The sequence below is a fragment of the Anopheles arabiensis genome, chromosome 2, assembly GCF_016920715.1.
Source record: "Anopheles arabiensis isolate DONGOLA chromosome 2, AaraD3, whole genome shotgun sequence".
In the NCBI taxonomy this organism is placed as follows: Eukaryota; Metazoa; Arthropoda; class Insecta; order Diptera; family Culicidae; genus Anopheles; species Anopheles arabiensis.
The window spans coordinates 105,395,340-105,411,987 of record NC_053517.1 but is presented as its reverse complement, the minus strand read 5'-3'; the positions used below and the strand labels follow the sequence as shown (position 1 = coordinate 105,411,987).

The 16,648-nt window shown below is 47.7% G+C and overlaps 2 protein-coding genes and 1 long non-coding RNA gene across 5 annotated transcripts; 2 read left to right on the top strand and 1 right to left on the bottom strand.

Moving 5' to 3' along the window:
- Positions 1–637: 637 nt before the first annotated feature.
- Positions 638–4,102, bottom strand: LOC120902235. 3 transcript variants are annotated; one of them, XM_040310847.1, is made up of 6 exons: positions 3,940–4,102; positions 3,699–3,880; positions 3,537–3,640; positions 3,288–3,469; positions 2,117–3,217; positions 638–2,037 (listed from the first exon to the last, which is right to left on the bottom strand). In XM_040310847.1, the coding sequence occupies exons 2-6, from the start codon at positions 3,771–3,773 to the stop codon at positions 815–817; spliced, it is 2,685 nt and encodes an 894-aa protein (XP_040166781.1). In that variant the 5' UTR covers positions 3,774–3,880; positions 3,940–4,102; the 3' UTR covers positions 638–814. The 3 variants fall into 3 exon arrangements, with proteins under 3 accessions (XP_040166781.1, XP_040166956.1, XP_040166874.1); XM_040311022.1 differs by having other exon boundaries at positions 3,956–4,102; XM_040310940.1 differs by having other exon boundaries at positions 3,699–4,102.
- LOC120902470 lies at positions 3,046–4,639 on the top strand. The gene is made up of 3 exons (XR_005739420.1): positions 3,046–3,159; positions 3,277–3,783; positions 4,331–4,639. It is a non-coding gene; the product is annotated as an uncharacterized LOC120902470 (long non-coding RNA).
- A 1,418-nt stretch (positions 4,640–6,057) lies between these two features.
- Positions 6,058–16,077, top strand: LOC120902392 (farnesyl pyrophosphate synthase). The gene is made up of 5 exons (XM_040311143.1): positions 6,058–7,231; positions 12,721–13,027; positions 13,726–14,087; positions 14,158–14,384; positions 14,454–16,077. Exons 1-5 carry the CDS (start codon positions 6,978–6,980, stop codon positions 14,633–14,635), a joined length of 1,332 nt encoding a protein of 443 aa, XP_040167077.1. The 5' UTR covers positions 6,058–6,977; the 3' UTR covers positions 14,636–16,077.
- The last annotated feature ends 571 nt before the right edge of the window (positions 16,078–16,648 follow it).

Here is a 16,648-nt window from a genome sequence, read left to right as displayed (position 1 = left end):
TCTGGCCAGCCGTCAATGGTCAGCATTTTTTTGTATTCCGTTTTTTTATTTTCTTTCTTTCCTTGTTCTAGATTGTCCCGCCAATGCCCAATACTCCTACTCGCACTACTAATCCCTGTTGCGTTAAAGCGAATGTCTTGTTCTGTTTCTTTTTTGAACAAAAGATTATCTTCGGTGTGTGCGTGTGTGTGTGTCGTGTGCGCATGTGACCTGGAATGATTATCGCTCTGGCGCGGACAAGGAGAAGAGAAGTGTGTGAAACCTTTCTCGAAGCGCTTTATGCTTTTGCGACTCCTCCGAAGGTGTGGACGGAAAGGGTGCGGAAATGAAATTGCGCGCGCATACCTTAGATAATTGCTAAAAAGAATAATATTGAATCGTATTATGCTTGTGGGCGGGCCGGTTGGGCCGAGCAGAGCAGGCGATATGTCGTGTGATAAGCGAAACCGGCGCGCGCGCGCGGTAGCTTTGCGGAATGAAAGAAACACAGCAACAAAAAAGAAACACACTCAGACACACAACAGCGAAAGAGCTAATAAAAACGTAAGTAATAAATCTGTATAAAAAGTACACATTTATGATGGAATAGATATATTGAGCATTAACATCCGAATGTGGTCAAATTAAGTACAAAGAATTACGTTTCTTTATTTTTATTTTTTTAAACATAGATTTTTTTGAACATAGAAACAGAATTTCAACCTAACTCACGCCATACGGTGAGGTTTACGGACTGCTAAAGCTTGCTGTTTCGTTTTCTCCTACCCACTAGAACACTATTTGGAGATCCTCCCCCATTACTCCCCCCTATCCATTAAGGCTTCAGCTGCGTGGTGATGAAGGACACCATGAGCGCCTCGTGCACGGACAGCTTCGCGCCCTCCTGGAACTCCCAGCGCTGGCACACCTGCAGCCACGCCTTCTCCACGCTCATCGACATGGGCGTCTGGAACCACTTGGTGTAATCGATGTCCAGCCCGCCGCTCAGCAGCTGATCGAACGACCGATGGCCGATGTGAAACATCAGATCGATCAGCGTCTGCTGCTGCTCGCGTATGCTCTGGCCCGGGCTCGGCTGCAGCGGGTTCTGCTCCACGTCGCTCACACCGAGCTGCTGCAGGATCCAGTCAAAGTTCTTCCGGATGTACTGGTACAGCATCTTCATGCTCAGCTTGCCGACGCTCGTCACCAGCACGTCGCTCACCAGCATCTCCGCGATGTACTCCGCATTCTCCACGTCGAACTCCTCCTCCGACCGGACGCTCGGGGTCGTTTGCCGCAGGAACGCTTCCACGTCGTCGACGCGCGACGTGCTCGCAAAGCTGGCCAGCCCGACCGCATCGTCAATCTCGCTCTCCAGCACGCCCATCGAGCGCTGGCTTTCCCGCGCCTGGCTGATGAGCGAGTTGATCTGCTCGGTGTGCTTGTTGTCCTCGTCGATGAAGCAGATCGCTTCGGCCAGCGTTTGGCAGATGACCGACTTCGGCTTCATGTTGATCGTCGAGACGGGAGCGGCGGGTGGGCTCGCTTCGGTTGGGCCCGTTCCGCTGGCGGCTTGCTCTTTCGCTTCCGCTTCGGCCTCGGTTTCCGCCACCTCCAGCAGCTTGGAGTAGAGGGCGATGTAGAGCAGCTGGATCAGCACCGAGTCACCGAGCGGACGTATTTCGGCGGGCAGAATCTCCGCCAGACAGTTGGTGACGGTGTAGAAGCAGTCCGGGATGCAGTCCCACATCTCGGAGAAGCAGGACAGGGACAGCGACATGGCCTGGTACATGCTGGCCGTCGTTTGGACGGCCGAGACGAGCATGTGCACCACCGGGCCAAGGATCGGGTAGATCAGATGGAGGATGGCTTCGAGCCACGGGGGTCGCTTCTGGTTCCACACCTGCCGCCGGTCCAGACAGGAGGCCCAATCGTTCATTTTGCTCTTCTCCAGGGCGGAGATGAGCGTCTTGTTGATGTCGGACGTCTTGCCCGCCATGATGACGATGTACGTGAGCCCCATCAGGACCTGGTAGTTGGACTGGCCGATCGGATCTAATGGAATAAGGGGAAAGTATTATAAAAAAATCAATAATCTGTGTCATTTTGATATTAATCTCCCTCTCTCTTTTACCATTCTGTTCCAGTGCCCACTGCACGATGTCGTTGCACTCCAGCCCGCACAGGAACCCTTCGCACTTCTTCGACAGACAGTCCCGATTGACGGACGGTTGCCTTGCACTGGGGATGAAATTATCGCACGACGGCAGGTTGCGTATCAGATGGTGAAAGATCAGCGACGACAGGTGCGCCTCCCGCATCAGCAACACCTTCAGCAGCAGCCACCAGTTCGCTTGCGGTGCCGCTAGCAGCACCTTCAGCTCGAGCGTGAGCGCGGTACTGGTCGGCAGCTCGGAGCACCGGGCCGCCCAGTGTGCGTTCAGGTTGGGCGGAAACAGCCGCGGCATGGTGAAGATCGTCCACGGTACGATCAGTCCCTGCCGCTGGCCGAACATCGCAATCCCGCCCTGCACGCCCTTCTTCGCTATCTTGTACAGGGCGCCGAGCGGGATGCCACGCAGCAGCAGGCAGCAGAACAGCTCCTGGCACTTGGCGTGAATGTCGCGGATGATTTTGCTCTGGCTGGGCAGATTCAGCCCCACGAACGCTTCCCCGTTGGCGCAGATCGCGGGCAGCAGTTCGCACACGCACAGCAGCACGTTGGACACGTCCACCAGGAGCAGCGGCGAGCGGGCCCGGCTCGGCACCGTTTGCGTGTAGCGCACGGTCAGCACGGTGAGCGTTTCGTTCAGCATGCCGGCAAACACGCGCTGGGCCATGGTGGGCGGCACCGAGTTCCACAGGTCCTGCTTGGTGCCCTGCATGTACAGCCACCACATCTGGATGGTGTAGGAGCCGCGCTCGGACTCGAAGAACGGATGGGGGCTTTCCCAGTGCAGACAGTCCGCGTCCTGGATGATGTACAGAGTGAGCAGGCGACAGTGCAGATCGAGCAATCGCTCGGCAAGCGCTTCCGTCATCTCGGAGTACTGCTTGTAGCTGAGCTTGAGCGAGCCACCCTTCTCGTCGCCCTTGGGCGGGCACACGTTCTTCGTGACGCACTGCAACCACACGAAGAGGCTGTTTTTGACCAGCGCAGCAGCGCCGATCGTTGCGGTAAGTACGGTGAGATCGGCGTGATCGAGCGCTTCCTGGGACAGGGTATGAATGTGTTCTGCAAAGGTGGAAGATGAATTTATTAATTAATCTTCACACTAACTTCTCTCTTTTAAGGTGGTCCTTACCTAACAAATTGTCCACCGACTTGGACACGAGGATGACAAACTTTTCCGGATCGGACGACTTCACGATCCCGCCGCAACCGGCTGCCTCCTCCGGCTCTTTCGTCTGGTGATCCTGCAGCGCATCGGCCAGATGCAGCAAGCCGGAGTTTTTACGATAGGCCGCGTAGTACTCATCCTCCAACCTGCCATGAAACCCATAAGCATGTACTATAAACACTGGGAGTGATGATTCTGACCTTCCCATCTTACCAAATAACGATCTTCACCGATGCGAACGACGCCGAACGGGGAAAGTCCAGCTTCCCACCAACAACCCCGGCACAGATGTCTTCCTGCAGCACTTTCTGGTTGGCCTGTAGGGAAGGGAAATGAGTGCGGTCACATCACAAGCGCGAAGGGCTGAAGCCTTACCTCGTAGTACTGCAAATCACGCTGGAGCAGAATCGGAATCCTGTCCATAAGATTGCCCTCCTCCATAACCTCCATGATGGTTTAGGTGAGTTTTTGTACGCCTTGTTTGAATAATTACAAAAAGAAATTACAATTTTTTGGTGGCAATAATGTCGAGTGTGACCGAACGGTGTACCGAAAATCTGTGGAAGAAAATTTTCATCGATCAAACAAATCGTTGGTGTAGTTTTCTTTAGCTCACCGTGCACGAAATGAACCTTGACCCAGTTGTTTGTTGTGGTATGTTTGCGAATCAGTGTCCTTGGGCTAACCTGTTGATTGCCAGACTGGGCTGTGGGCTGTGTTTTCCTTGTTGGGAGAAATTGTTTGCTGTGTGTCCCTTTGTAATGGTAAAAGTGTTTTGAAGTGTGTTATTTAAATCATAATTATTTTAAAAGAATTTTATCTTTTTTTTAATTGAACGATCTTGCTATAAATATCGTCTTTTTGATGACGTCACTCTGTCTCTGTCAATATGTAAATATTTATATGGATTTTAAATCTTTTCTCTTACATCTCCACATTACTCCCTTTAACAACTTCACTAAGTTTTGTGTTAAAATGCTCATTTTTTTTACTTTCTCATTTTACAGACACCTTCAAGTGTACGACTGCAGCTTTTACGCAGTGTGTTCACCTGTGTACGGCGGTGCAACCAGCAGCCCACCCTTGGAAACAGATGATTTGCCCCGTACATAAGGATTCATTCATTCATTGCGCCGACCCGCTGTTGTACATAAAAAGGCCGTTCCACCGTTCCCAGTTTCATTCCTCCGTTCCCGGTTTCACTGTTCCCTTCATCGGTGAAGAGGGGAAAATTGGTTTGTTTCGATTCCATCTCATGCTTACCATACCAAACCCAGTTCCAGTGCTTCCACTATCATCCCTATTCCTATCATACCATCCACACTGTGTTTAACTGTGTTCATTTTCGCTTTCAGAACCGTATGTTCGCTCGTGTATAAGTGTGTGTGTCTGGCAGCATAGGAATGAATCCTGGAATTGCGTTTATCTGGCCCCGCACGGCCGACAGCGCGAATGTGCCTACGTGACTACATAACAGCATAGCAATGAAGCAACACCGAGAACGGCAGAAGCATCGAGAGAGACGGTGACGGCGATGATGGTTATGTGGGGATGGGATGGAAAGTACGACCATAAAAAAAAAAAAACGAACCAGAACAACAACGGCAGGCTGCTGCTGGGTTGTTGTTGTTATGCTTCTCTCGTTCGTTGAGGTAGAGAAAAATAGGTGCAAATCTATAACCTACCCTTAAACCAGCGGTACAAACAAGGCGGTTATGCCCAAGGCAGCCTGTTTGTAACGAACTTTCGGTAAATATTTGTAAACAGTGTAATGACAGTGGTTGGTTGATTGGCGTGCTGGTGAGATATTTGATATTGACCGGTGAGATATGGATCGCGATAAAAACGATAAATGATTTATTTTGTGTATTTCGATGCACATTTTTGCAATGCTGCTAGCTTGGTTGGCGTTTCGGGGGTGTGATGTGCGTAAGCAATGGGTTTATTTACATTTGAAGCCGCCGCGAATCGTGGTGATGAGGTTGACCGGGCAGTACGAGACCGTTCCAGGTTAACATACGGATGATGGGGGGGGTTGGTAGCACGTTTGAGTAGACTTTATACAGAAAAAGAGCATTAAAAGTCTTCCATTTATTAGCAACGCTCGATTGGTTTTGAGAGGTTAAATTTAATTTTAAAAAAGTGTTGTAAAAAACAATGTTTTTTTTTTTAAAAAAAGGTAAACTCTTCACGTGGAATACACGGGTTTTGCGACGTAAACAATGTGCACGGTTAAGCAGGGCCCGGGTCGGGCGTAGGGAGTAGTCGCGTGTGTGCGTACGTGAGTTTCTGTACGCGAAATTCATCGCGCGAGCCCGCGCACCAACACTGCTGCGTACCGCGTAGTCGAATGAACTCCGTGGCATGCTTGTGTGTGTGCGTGTGTGTTTACAGAAGCATAAAAACATAGGGCAGACCGGGGCACGAAACATAAATGCGTGTTTAACAATTATTTCGTTTGTGGTTGGGAGACTTATTTTAAACAGTTTTGTATTTTTTAGTAGAATCAGGAAGATATTGAATTTGTAAAAATGCCATTTTGTGTGTTGAATGCTATATTTTTGCTCCCCCTTGTGTGCGGCAGCATCATCGACACCACATCCCTTAGGTACGTGACCACTTCGCTGTACCAATATGTTTGTGTGCGTGAGCTCGGACAGGCAGGGCGGGTTCATTTTGGTTTTATTTTGATTCGCCGCCCCAGCAAGCAGTAGGGCGATAGAAAAGCAGATGCCTCGTGGAAGCAGCTCGCATTTGTTTTCAAGCGGCTGAACGTAGCGGACGTTGTTTTGTGAATCTTGGCAAACTGAACCACCGTACCACCATCCCCCCTCTAAGCTTCTCTTTAGTAATCATCACTTCATGTGAGAAATCAATGCGTGTGTAGAGTCAATGGGGTGCAAGTGAGAAGCGAGAAACTGCGAAGAAAATAGTAAAACAGCGAGCGAGCAGTGTGCGTGCGTACGTGTGTGTGTGTGGTGTTTTGTGTCGAGTGAAAAGTGCATTTCTTCTCGTGCGCCTGCCGTGGCGGAAGAGCACATCGCAGTAGACCTTTCCTTTGCTCAGTGTGTCTGCAGTGTTGGCCCCAAGCTGACGTCAGCGTGGTAAGGTGCGGTAAACCCCTCCCCCCGAGAGAGAAAGACCCATCTTTATCCCCCAAAACACTTCGGCCCTTCCGTGTGTGTGTGTTGTGTAAGTGTTGTCTCCAGCTGCAAGAAAGTGACCCCAAAATCCACAGTGACGGATAAAAAAAACATTCCACAACCGGTTTTTGCTTTATGCTCCACCATCATCATCACCGCCACCACCCCACTGGGGAATGTCGGAAAGTGAATAAACAGACACAGCGTGGAGAAATCAACATTTGGCGCTCTTCGCAAACAGCGATAACGAAAAGAAATAGCGAAACGCACATTAACACCGATTGTCGATCGGTGGACGTGGAAAAGTAACAAAATTCGCTGCTACTACCGTTTGGAGGTACGGTTGTCATCATCACCGTCATCATCACCATCGAAACCTCCTTCTCCGCCTATGAGCAGGCTACAGTGAGGGACAGAAAAACAAAGCAACAACACGAACTGCTGCCGAGTATTGTGTGCCGGCTTTTTTCGACACAGCCACAACAAATCACTACCGTCACAGGCCGCCAGTATGTCGCTGTTCAATTTGGCACGGTTTGGCGTTGGTGTGGCGCTGGAGGCGGCCATCACACGTACGGCCGCTCCGATGACCGCAACCTCCGGTGTGGTACAGCTGCGCCGCTCCATCTCCAAGAGCAGCGAGGTGAACAATTCCGACTTCATGACGATCCGGACGGAAAATCAGAACCATCCGCACCACCATCAGAAGGGCAGCAGCCGCAACTGCGACAGCAAGCAACAGATAAGACTGAAGAAGGTGTCGAGGTAAGTTTGCTGTGTGCTCCTTTTTCGTTCGCTATGGTTTGAAGAGACATTTGTTGTTTGTTTTTTGCGCTTTCTTTGCTTTTCGTTGCTATACTCTGTTACGTGACACGGGCGCTGAAAAAAGGATGAGGTAATAATAGCCGGTGGAGGCGGGGGTGCTTTTCATGCGGCGAAACCGACGGTTCCGTTCGGCTGACGGGCAATTGCAGCAGCGCCAAGTGAACGAACTCTTCCTCACCCAAAGGGGGAGAAATTATCGAGGAAGCGAACCGACCGTTTGGTTGGGAGGTTTTTGTGGCATGAAGAGGAGTAAACGATCGATTTCCTGGGTTTTTTTTTGGTACTGCTAAATCAGTCATGCTTTTCGTAAATACATAAAATGATACAAACCCACCAACGTGTGGGACATTTATGTTATTCCAATCGTCCCCTGAAAAAGACTCGTGTGACCTGCCGTGATGCCTCCGAATGTCTTAAAAACCGGTATCTATCATCCCGTCGTGGCAGGTTTTTGTTTCTCAAGACGTGTTGGTTTGCCACAAGCCGCCTCCCCAACGGGATGATATGACGGACTCGCCTTTGTTGGGGGAGGAGGAGATTGGGTGTGTGGGTGGGTGTGGAGCTTCACGGTTTTGAAGATACACACGCGGTTGGAACCGAACATGTCCAAAGTTCACAGAGACACGGTCGCGTATCTCCAATGCGTATCTCTCGGTGTGTGGGGCACGGAATTGGCCACACCGTGAGATGGTGAGTTTTTCTCCCTCTCTCACACACACATAGGCTCAAGTCGTGAAGAAGCCACTGTACGATATCTTCGTTGCGATGCATTTGCTTTCATCACAGTAGGCACATTTCAAAACGGCCCGTGGATCACGATGTTCGATGATATTCAATGTTTTTGCTGTTACAGGAATGTTTGATATTTTTGTAGAACTGTTTCATGTTAAACCAATTATCAAATGTCATTCGTTTTATTTTTTTAAACGTTTTTGTTAAACTATTTTTATCTACATGTTACGCCATCTTACTTTTGCCGGCAATTCAATGTTTTTGTTTGTTGACTTTTATCGCAACTTGATCGTCGGGTGTGTGCCCTACGGCGTTACATTCGTTTACTGTGTGGTTTATTCCATTCTCTTTTTTCTTCCTTTCCTTTACGCACTGGCTCTAAATATAGAACCTGTTCCGTGTTGTGTGTTGGTTGCGTTCGCCTGTACGTACGCGGGAGAAGTGCATTTTCTCCCAGACACTACCGCAACCACACACACGCAGAACACAGAGCAGAGCGGCCAGAAGGGAAAAAAAGGACCGTTTGTTTTTGTTTTTGCTGTGTTCTCTCTGTTCCCCTCTTTTTGCCCTATTTTACCTTGCCCGGTTTCTCCCAGCCACAATCAGCCGTTTTGCTGCTCTTTTACGGTCATGCCATACGCATACACAGACGGGACGTAGGGAATAGAAGAAAAAAGGAAGAAAAACAACTCCAATGTGCGTGTGTGTGTGCGCGCGCACAAGTACGACGCATTTTATTTGTCGGTGACTGTTTTTCACTCACGTAGACCGCTTTCTGTGGTGCCCGTCGATCCGTCAAAACAAACGTTCTTCTACGTACCAGGGAGTAAAAAAAAAGTACATTAGGAAGCGATGAGGAGTTCATTCTCGCGTAGAAAAGGGATAGTATTGTTTTACTGCTTTCTCGAAACGACAAGCCCAACAATGAGGAATCTTTGTCCGCGGGAGTGCCATAAAATAAATGGAAGAAGGTGTGCGCTATGTGTGTTTACACTGACACATGATGCGTGTACTGTCAACAGGCCCAACAAAGAGCCACATCCACCTTGGAAGAGACAAGTACGGCGGCATCTCCAGCGAGAAGTCATCGCTCGCACATCGCCTTCTTTCTGTCGTGAACGATAATCAACGGGCCACTCCCGCGATGAAACAGTATCCATGTGGTCATCAACATCACGTACGCAGCAGAACGCGTGTTAGTAGGCTTGGAAACTGGACTCGCCAGGTTTAGCAACTCGCACCGGCATCTTCCGGCTTCTCTCTCCAGGAGGAAAGGGTGTTACCTTGCTACGCCAATAGTAGTATAATGGACAAAGAAAACACAAAACAAAACGTCCATATATATGCTGTAACCGAGCTGGCTGGCACACAGAACAGTGCGGCAAGAAAAACTCGTTTCAGGCAGTGGGGAGGGTGATTAAATATTCCGAACGAATTCGCGCCTCCAACGCGCGCCCTGGGATCTTGTTGCGATGGTAACGAATCGAGCTCTCTCGTCGGTATGACGATGGCATAGATCACACTGGAGAAGCAAGAGCTGTGCGAAGTTTCAAAATTCTAGAAGAATATTCTGAACATTAAAGGAAGGGGGCCATTTGCTAAAAATAACCAAAACAGACGTTCCAAAACAGACGTGTTGGTCGTCTATCGGCACCGAAAATGAACACCCATTACACCCTTGTGCGCGTGTGTATGTGTGTGCTTTTCCGGCATCCAGTTCACGCAGCAAAGTACGCAGTAAAGGCTGGTTGGTTCATCGTGTGCCCATTATCTTCCATCCATGTTTTCGCCAAAACAAACCCCACGTCCAGCTGGTCCAATGCCTGGTGCAAGAGGGAGATAGGCAGACCAGACCAGACCCCCAGCAGCCTGTAAAAACACATCGGAATGTGCCACATTGGCGTGTCGGCTGGAGAGAGAGAGAGAGAGAGGGCGAGAGGGTTCAGAGAGGAGGTCCCAAAGGGGTTGGTTTGTTTTCTTCCGTGCCAGGTTTTTTGTTTTGCTGTGCGTGTTTTTGTTGTACACATCGATATATATTTTAACTGCGCAGTTGTTCGATTCCCGTGCGCCAGCGTGGCGTCAGGGTTGAGAGAGAGAGAGAGAGAGAGAGAGAGAGAGAGAGAGAGAGAGAGAGCTGGAGAGAATTGCAAAAAGCCGGCTACAAACCGGGAAGGCCAGTTTTTGGGGGGTTGGAATGATAAACATTTGGACCGTTTTCGATGCGAAGGTTTCAACCTAGATAAGGAAGACCACACTCCTGGTCGCCACATCATCATCATCATCATCATCAGAGAGTCAGTGCAGCGTGTACCAGTAAAATGTCAATATTCCCTTTCTTCTGCTCGCTAAAGTCATTTGTTTACCGTAGAACACACCACACCAAAAACGGGTTCTAATGGACACGGTAGTGTAGGCTGGCGTCACCGTGGATTAACAATCGCGCGTCTAATGGTTTTGCGCGATGTAACGCGCTCACCCGATAGTCGCGCACGCTCTCTTGCGCGCCCCTACCAAGGTCAAAATGCCGGTCGGATGAAGTAAACAGCACTCCAACCGGGCGCGTTACTGAAGGGCATGATGACTGAGTGAGTGAGAGAGAGCGCGATAGGAACGCCAAATACACCAGCAGCACCACGCGTCCAGCCCGTGTTGTGGACTGGAGTTAGGTTCTCAGCCCCCCGCCGTGTGCTACGACGCAAATCTATCTTATGGCACACCGCTTGGTGTCGAAGCTTACTAGATTGCTAGAATAGAGAATGCATGCAAAAGGGAGAAAGTTGTTCCGAAGGAAATTGCATAATGTGTCACGGGAGCTTGTAGGAAAACCACCACCAGGAAAGGTCGTGTAAATTGTGACTGATCGAGGAATGTGTTGTTTAAATGTTGATAAGACTGAAACATCAATACTGGATTGCTTGCCTGATTAGTGTTGATTGAAATAATAGTAAGACCTCGGCAGGGGGGTGTTGGGGATCGAAAACAGTGATAATGATGCGCCGTAGGCATTTCTGAATGACAGAGGACATAAACATTACAAAAACTAGCATTATTCCTATTATAGCTCGCAGGGTGCAAAAGGAAGCAAACACATATTAGCTGCCGCTCTTTTCCAGTATCGCAAGATCGTAAACAACGATTGTGCTGTTGTTGTTGCTGGTAAACACTGTAAACAGCTTTGTTCCAGGTCGCAGCAGTGGAAAACCTGACGTGTAACATCGTCACTTCAGCCACTCCTTCGTGTGTTATCTCCCCGCTTCCAGGTGGTGGATCTAAATTTATTCCGGAACTTGTGTGTTTGCTGTGTGACGGGCGATCGTTTGTCGTCCCTCCCCGTGGGCAAGATCTTCTATTTTCGAACCCGAAAATGTAAACAAAATGTCCGGCCGGCCAGCAAGCGAACCCAAAGCTGCTTAAACCGAAGAGAAATTTGCAAATCAAGCGTTCATCTACCGTCCACTTCGGTTAGTGACACAATAACGCGGTGGAGCTAATTCTAGGATGTTAATAAGATCTTCAAACAGAGCTCGAATTCTTCGTTGGTGATCCGCAAGGAGGGCTCGTTCGTTGAGTGCTTTTGTTGCTTGTTGATCGATGAAAAGGGTGCTAAACAATATTTGCATTTGCAATACGCTCTATGACGCATGTTGGGGAGGAGATGATTATATGCGTGTGCGTGTGTGTGTGGGTCATCCTTATCTCACTATTGTGTATGGCACGTGCTGTGAGGTACTTGGGGCTCACACGGCCATAATGTAGGGAGCTGGGAAGGTGCTTTTAATATCTATCTGATTGTAATTTATTATGGCGCCTTATTGTAATGTGTGTAACTACGACGTAGATGCGATTGGTGTAAACAATATCGCATGTTAGTTGTTGGATATATTCCCAATATATGTACAGCCTCATAATTTCATGGCTTAAGGTGAAAGAAGTAGAAGGAAAGGAACGATAAGATATCTCCACTTGCTTGTCTGAACTTTGTTTATCTCTTCAAGCAGCCAAAGTTCATGGAAAGCTCAGGTGTGTTAATCTTTTTGTTGGATTAGAATGGGCTTTGGGATTCAAGATACTTTACGACAGGTCGGTCCATCCAGTGTACTTTGACATATCTTTCACATCTACATCAAAGCCTGTTTGAATCTTTGATCTAGAAACCTTGGTTTGGATTACATTTCTGGACCTGAGGAATTCTGCTTTTTCAATGTTTTTTTGGTTTTTGGTACTCATTTTTGGTGGAATATACGCTTCATCACAAAAACTGACTCATTGTGCACACTGTAGAAGCCCCATGCGATGTTGCTATGTGTGTGATACTATTCCTGCGATAAAACCAGTTTCACTAATTTGCACAAATTATCGTGGCGGTTGCTTTCGGAGATTCCACCAAAAAAAGTGAAATTAGTGATCTGTTCCTGGGATATTAATTAGTCGGCCACCACCACCATTGTGAGCTGCTAATTGGAAGATCATTTCGGAGAGCAAAAACCCCTCATTCTTTGTAATTTACTCATCGAGTTTCGGAATGTAACCCAGGTGGTGTTCCTAACAACAAGACGCGAGAAATCGGTCCAATCGGTTCTATTTCAAACATTTCCTGTTTTTTTTTGCTGTTGTTTAATTAGCTTAGTAATCAGTATCAGAACCTGAATATTGTTTAGTCATACCTCATATGCATCCTCTCTTCCTTTCGCCCACAGGACACTTTCGACGCTGAACTCCTCCGTACCGGAGGCGGCCACACAGACGGCCGTACCGAAGAGCGAGAGTCGCGAGTTTATGGCCGTCTTTCCGGACGTGGTGCGCGATCTGACCGCTTACGCCAGCAAGTACGACAAGAACGTGGCGACCAAATGGTTCGTGAAGGCACTGCAGTACAACGTGCCCCAGGGCAAGAAGAACCGCGGGCTTGCCTGCGTGCTGGCGTACCGGATGTTGGCCCGGTCGGAAGACTTGACGCCGGAGAACATCCGCCGGGCCCAGTATCTGGGCTGGGCAATTGAGATGGTAAGTTTTGAAATCTAACAGAAATCACATGGACAGATAGGATGGAACTGGCTCTTTCTTTGAGGATGTTTCCCAAAGAACGACACACAGTTGTCAAAAGCTGTCAACAATGTCACAGCGGTGGCACTTAGCAACGCGACATTCTTCAAGCTCCTTAGCAACCACTGAATGGATGAATATCAGGAAGATCTTTCTTCCCATTCAAGTGCAAAGATAATCAATGATCCAAGCAAGCGTCTGAGCTGCTCCAGAAATTCCTACATTCTTCAGGAAATTATCACACAAAGTCGTCACTCACTCAAGTACCTCCGGTGCCCTCTTCATTTGCAAATCTCTGTTAATGTAATCGGGCTCTCGGTCTACTTTCCCCCCTAAGCTGATGTTGCTGCCGCTGTAAAAATGAGGGGAAGCTTCTTTGTTGTGCTGATTTTTCAAAAACTCAACGTTACTGATAGGCCCGCGTGTATAATTGCGATCGCCCCACACGTACGTTATTGAACAAACTGTCGAACCCCCGTGTGTGTCGTATGTCATGACCTTTGCCGATGACGTAAATCGCTGGCGATTTATCTCCCGAGCTACAAACCACACCGTTGTGCCTCATGGAAGCCAAACAGCAATGCGTGATAACACAGAGAGCAAACGGTTGATGTTAATTGTGTTTTTTTTGCTTTGCTTTGCTTCGTGCTTTCTTGCAGCTTCACTCGATGTTCCTGATCATGGACGACGTTATGGATGGAAGCGTGACACGCCGTGGCCAACCGTGCTGGCACACGCTGGACGATGTGAAGCTGTCGGGCGTCAACGATGCCATCATGATCGAGGCAGCCATCGCGCACCTGGTCAAGATACAGTACGGCAACGAGCCGTACTATCCGCGGCTGCTGGAGCTGTTTAACGAGATGAAGTTCATCACGACCATCGGTCAATCGTTGGATCTGCGCTCGGCTAAGCTCGATGTGACCGACTACTCGATGGATCTGTACAAATCGATCGTGTTCCACAAAACGGCCTACTACACGTTCTACCTCCCGGTTGCCATGGCCATGCACCTTACTGGGTAGGTTGCGATGCGTTACAATGGTTTATGTGACGCTTTTGATAACATTTCTGTCCTCTTACGCTTGTAGCTATACCGATCCGGAGATGTTCCGGCAGGCGAAAACGATTCTGCTCGAGATTGGCCAGTTCTACCAGACGCAGGACGATTTCTTCGACTGCTTCGGCGATCCGGCCGTCATCGGCAAGGTCGGTACGGACATTGCCGAGGGCAAGTGCAGCTGGCTGGCGGTGGTCGCGATGCAGCGCGCGACCGAGGAGCAGAAGGAAGTGATGAAGGCGTGCTACGGATCGACGGGTAGGTTGGGAATGTGGCCATGGCACCATACTCCATACTTATTGATTGTTTTTCCTCTTTATTCGGCAGATCCGGAAAACATTGCGCGCGTGAAGAAGCTGTACGAGCAGCTCGGCCTGCCGACCACCTACAGCATCTATGAGGAGGAATCGTACAACATGATCAAGACGCACATTCAGCAGATATCGCGCGGCCTTCCGCACGAACTGTTCTTCAAGATAATGGAGAAGATTTATCGGCGCGAAGCGTAAACTGATTCCGGTTTTGCTGCCTGGTGTTGTTTACTCGCAATAATTATCCCTCCTTCCTCCGTGTCGTTCACATTCGAATCTTGCTCTGTCACTCTGAGCGGGGGAAAGGTTTTTTTTTGTACTGAGAGTGTCAGAGTGTCACATCCACGCATACACATTGGAGCAAATATAAGCAAACCACGTGTTCGTAGTGAAGGATTTTTAGAAAATCTTTCAAAAAAAAAAAACAAAAAAAAGGAAGTAAAAGATTTAGACATAAGAGTAGAATGAAATCCGTTTCATGAAAAAAAAGAGAAAGAGAGAGAGAGGAGCATAACACATTGTAAAAGGTTTATTGGATAATGTGAAAATCCACCTGTTTAGGGTAAAGATTGTGATTGTGGTTATAACAAAAAAGTAGGATTTTACTAAGCATGAGAGAAGAATTGTTACACAAAACATGTACACACACATTACATTACATTACATTACATTGCTTTCCCATACCCCACTCCTCTATGTAAACCTCCTTTTTTCCTGTTTGTCAACACTTACTTCCTCCATTGGGAGGGAACTTGGCAAACTGCAACTGTAACCAACTGCTACCATTCGCAAGCTGCTGCATTTCGAGCGAGATGGGTGTATACTTAATACAGACGGACCGTGCCGTTGGGGTCACAGAGCGATGAGCATTCATCCATTCCTTTACGGGCGTACCCGTAAGTGAAGGTACATACATCCCACATACATCCCACTACCTAGTACTATCACTACTCCACACACCCCCCCATTCCGCATCAACATGATTCCGATGTTCTGTGCGCAAGAGAAAGAGCAGCAGGAACTCATAACGATTCACGGTAACGAACGCATTGAGCATGAGCATTGCAAACGAAACAAAAGCCCAACAAACAGGAAGGAGACACACATTGCACACAGAAACAGTCAGTTGTGAGATGAAATTGGAGCTGAATGGAGAGAAATGCGTACTAATAATAATAATAATCAACAGTAGCATTTTAAGCGGCTCTTTATGTCTCAATGCACACAGAGAGGGTCTGTCTGTCTGAAGAGTGTGTCTTCCTGAAGCAAAAAAGGGAAGCAAATGGAACAATTGTACACGCCGATTGCAGGTTGGTAAAGAGTGCAGAAGTGCAGCAGCAAAGTTAGAAAAGGAGAGATAAAGCTACACAGACGACAGTCAGAGGAAAGCGATGGTTTCCCATACAGCTGTAGAGTATATGGGACGCATAATGATAATAACGGATTGAAAAGGGCCAGTAGGCTCAAAGTCTCTATAAAAAAATTAAAAACAATAAAAAAAGAGATATGAATTGAAATTGAAAATGGTGAAACGAGCGTGTGGTAAAGGATCAGTGAACTTAGGGATTAGTGAAGCATTATGTTTTCTTATTATAAAAAATAATTATTAATAAAAGCAAGAAACTTTGTAAAAATGTTAACCCCAAGCGCTTGCGTTTTGTTTTTGTTTGAAGATCGCTGAAGATCGTGAAACTATGTTAACTTTGTTTTTTTTTTGTATGAAAAAACACAGTTTTTGGTTTTATTAAGTAAATTTTATTCGACAAAGTAAAATGAAACGGACCAAAAATAGGGGCGCGCGTACACACACACACTGGGCGTTGGTTTTGATATATGTTTGACGTTTACAGGAAAAAACTCGGGGATTGTTGTTACACAGGAGAGGTGAAACTGTTTGTCTGCCGCATTAACTTTTTGTGTTTTGTTTTGCTGATTTACTTTTCTTATTTCATTTTTATCCTTCCTGTTATGATGTGTCTTTTCATTTGCCCTGCAAAAGCGGAAACGTTTACCCGATTTTATTCTATCTATGGGCAAAAGGTGAAAGATTTTGACGATTTATTCTGCTTTTTTTACTGTTTGAAATTGGTTGACAGTGAACTATTTTTGGTTTTTCGGTTTTATCAAGTTGTTTCTTTGCTTTATATGGATCATTTGCTTGTCCATTAGACTGCAGTGCAAAATACTTCAGTGAAGCTCGTTTCCTGTGTT

Excerpts from the sequence above, each read along its gene's own strand:
- LOC120902235 (XM_040310940.1), bottom strand. The coding sequence starts at position 3,773 with ATGGAGGTTATGGAGGAGGGCAATCTTATGGACAGGATTCCGATTCTG. Across the intron at positions 3,641-3,698 it reads GTGATTTGCAGTACTACGAG|GCCAACCAGAAAGTGCTGCA; the intron begins GTAAGGCTTCAG and ends CCTTCCCTACAG. Across the intron at positions 3,470-3,536 it reads TCGGTGAAGATCGTTATTTG|GTTGGAGGATGAGTACTACG; the intron begins GTAAGATGGGAA and ends GTTTCATGGCAG.
- LOC120902392 (XM_040311143.1), top strand. The coding sequence starts at position 6,978 with ATGTCGCTGTTCAATTTGGCACGGTTTGGCGTTGGTGTGGCGCTGGAG. Across the intron at positions 7,232-12,720 it reads AGACTGAAGAAGGTGTCGAG|GACACTTTCGACGCTGAACT; the intron begins GTAAGTTTGCTG and ends TTTCGCCCACAG. Across the intron at positions 14,088-14,157 it reads ATGGCCATGCACCTTACTGG|CTATACCGATCCGGAGATGT; the intron begins GTAGGTTGCGAT and ends TTACGCTTGTAG.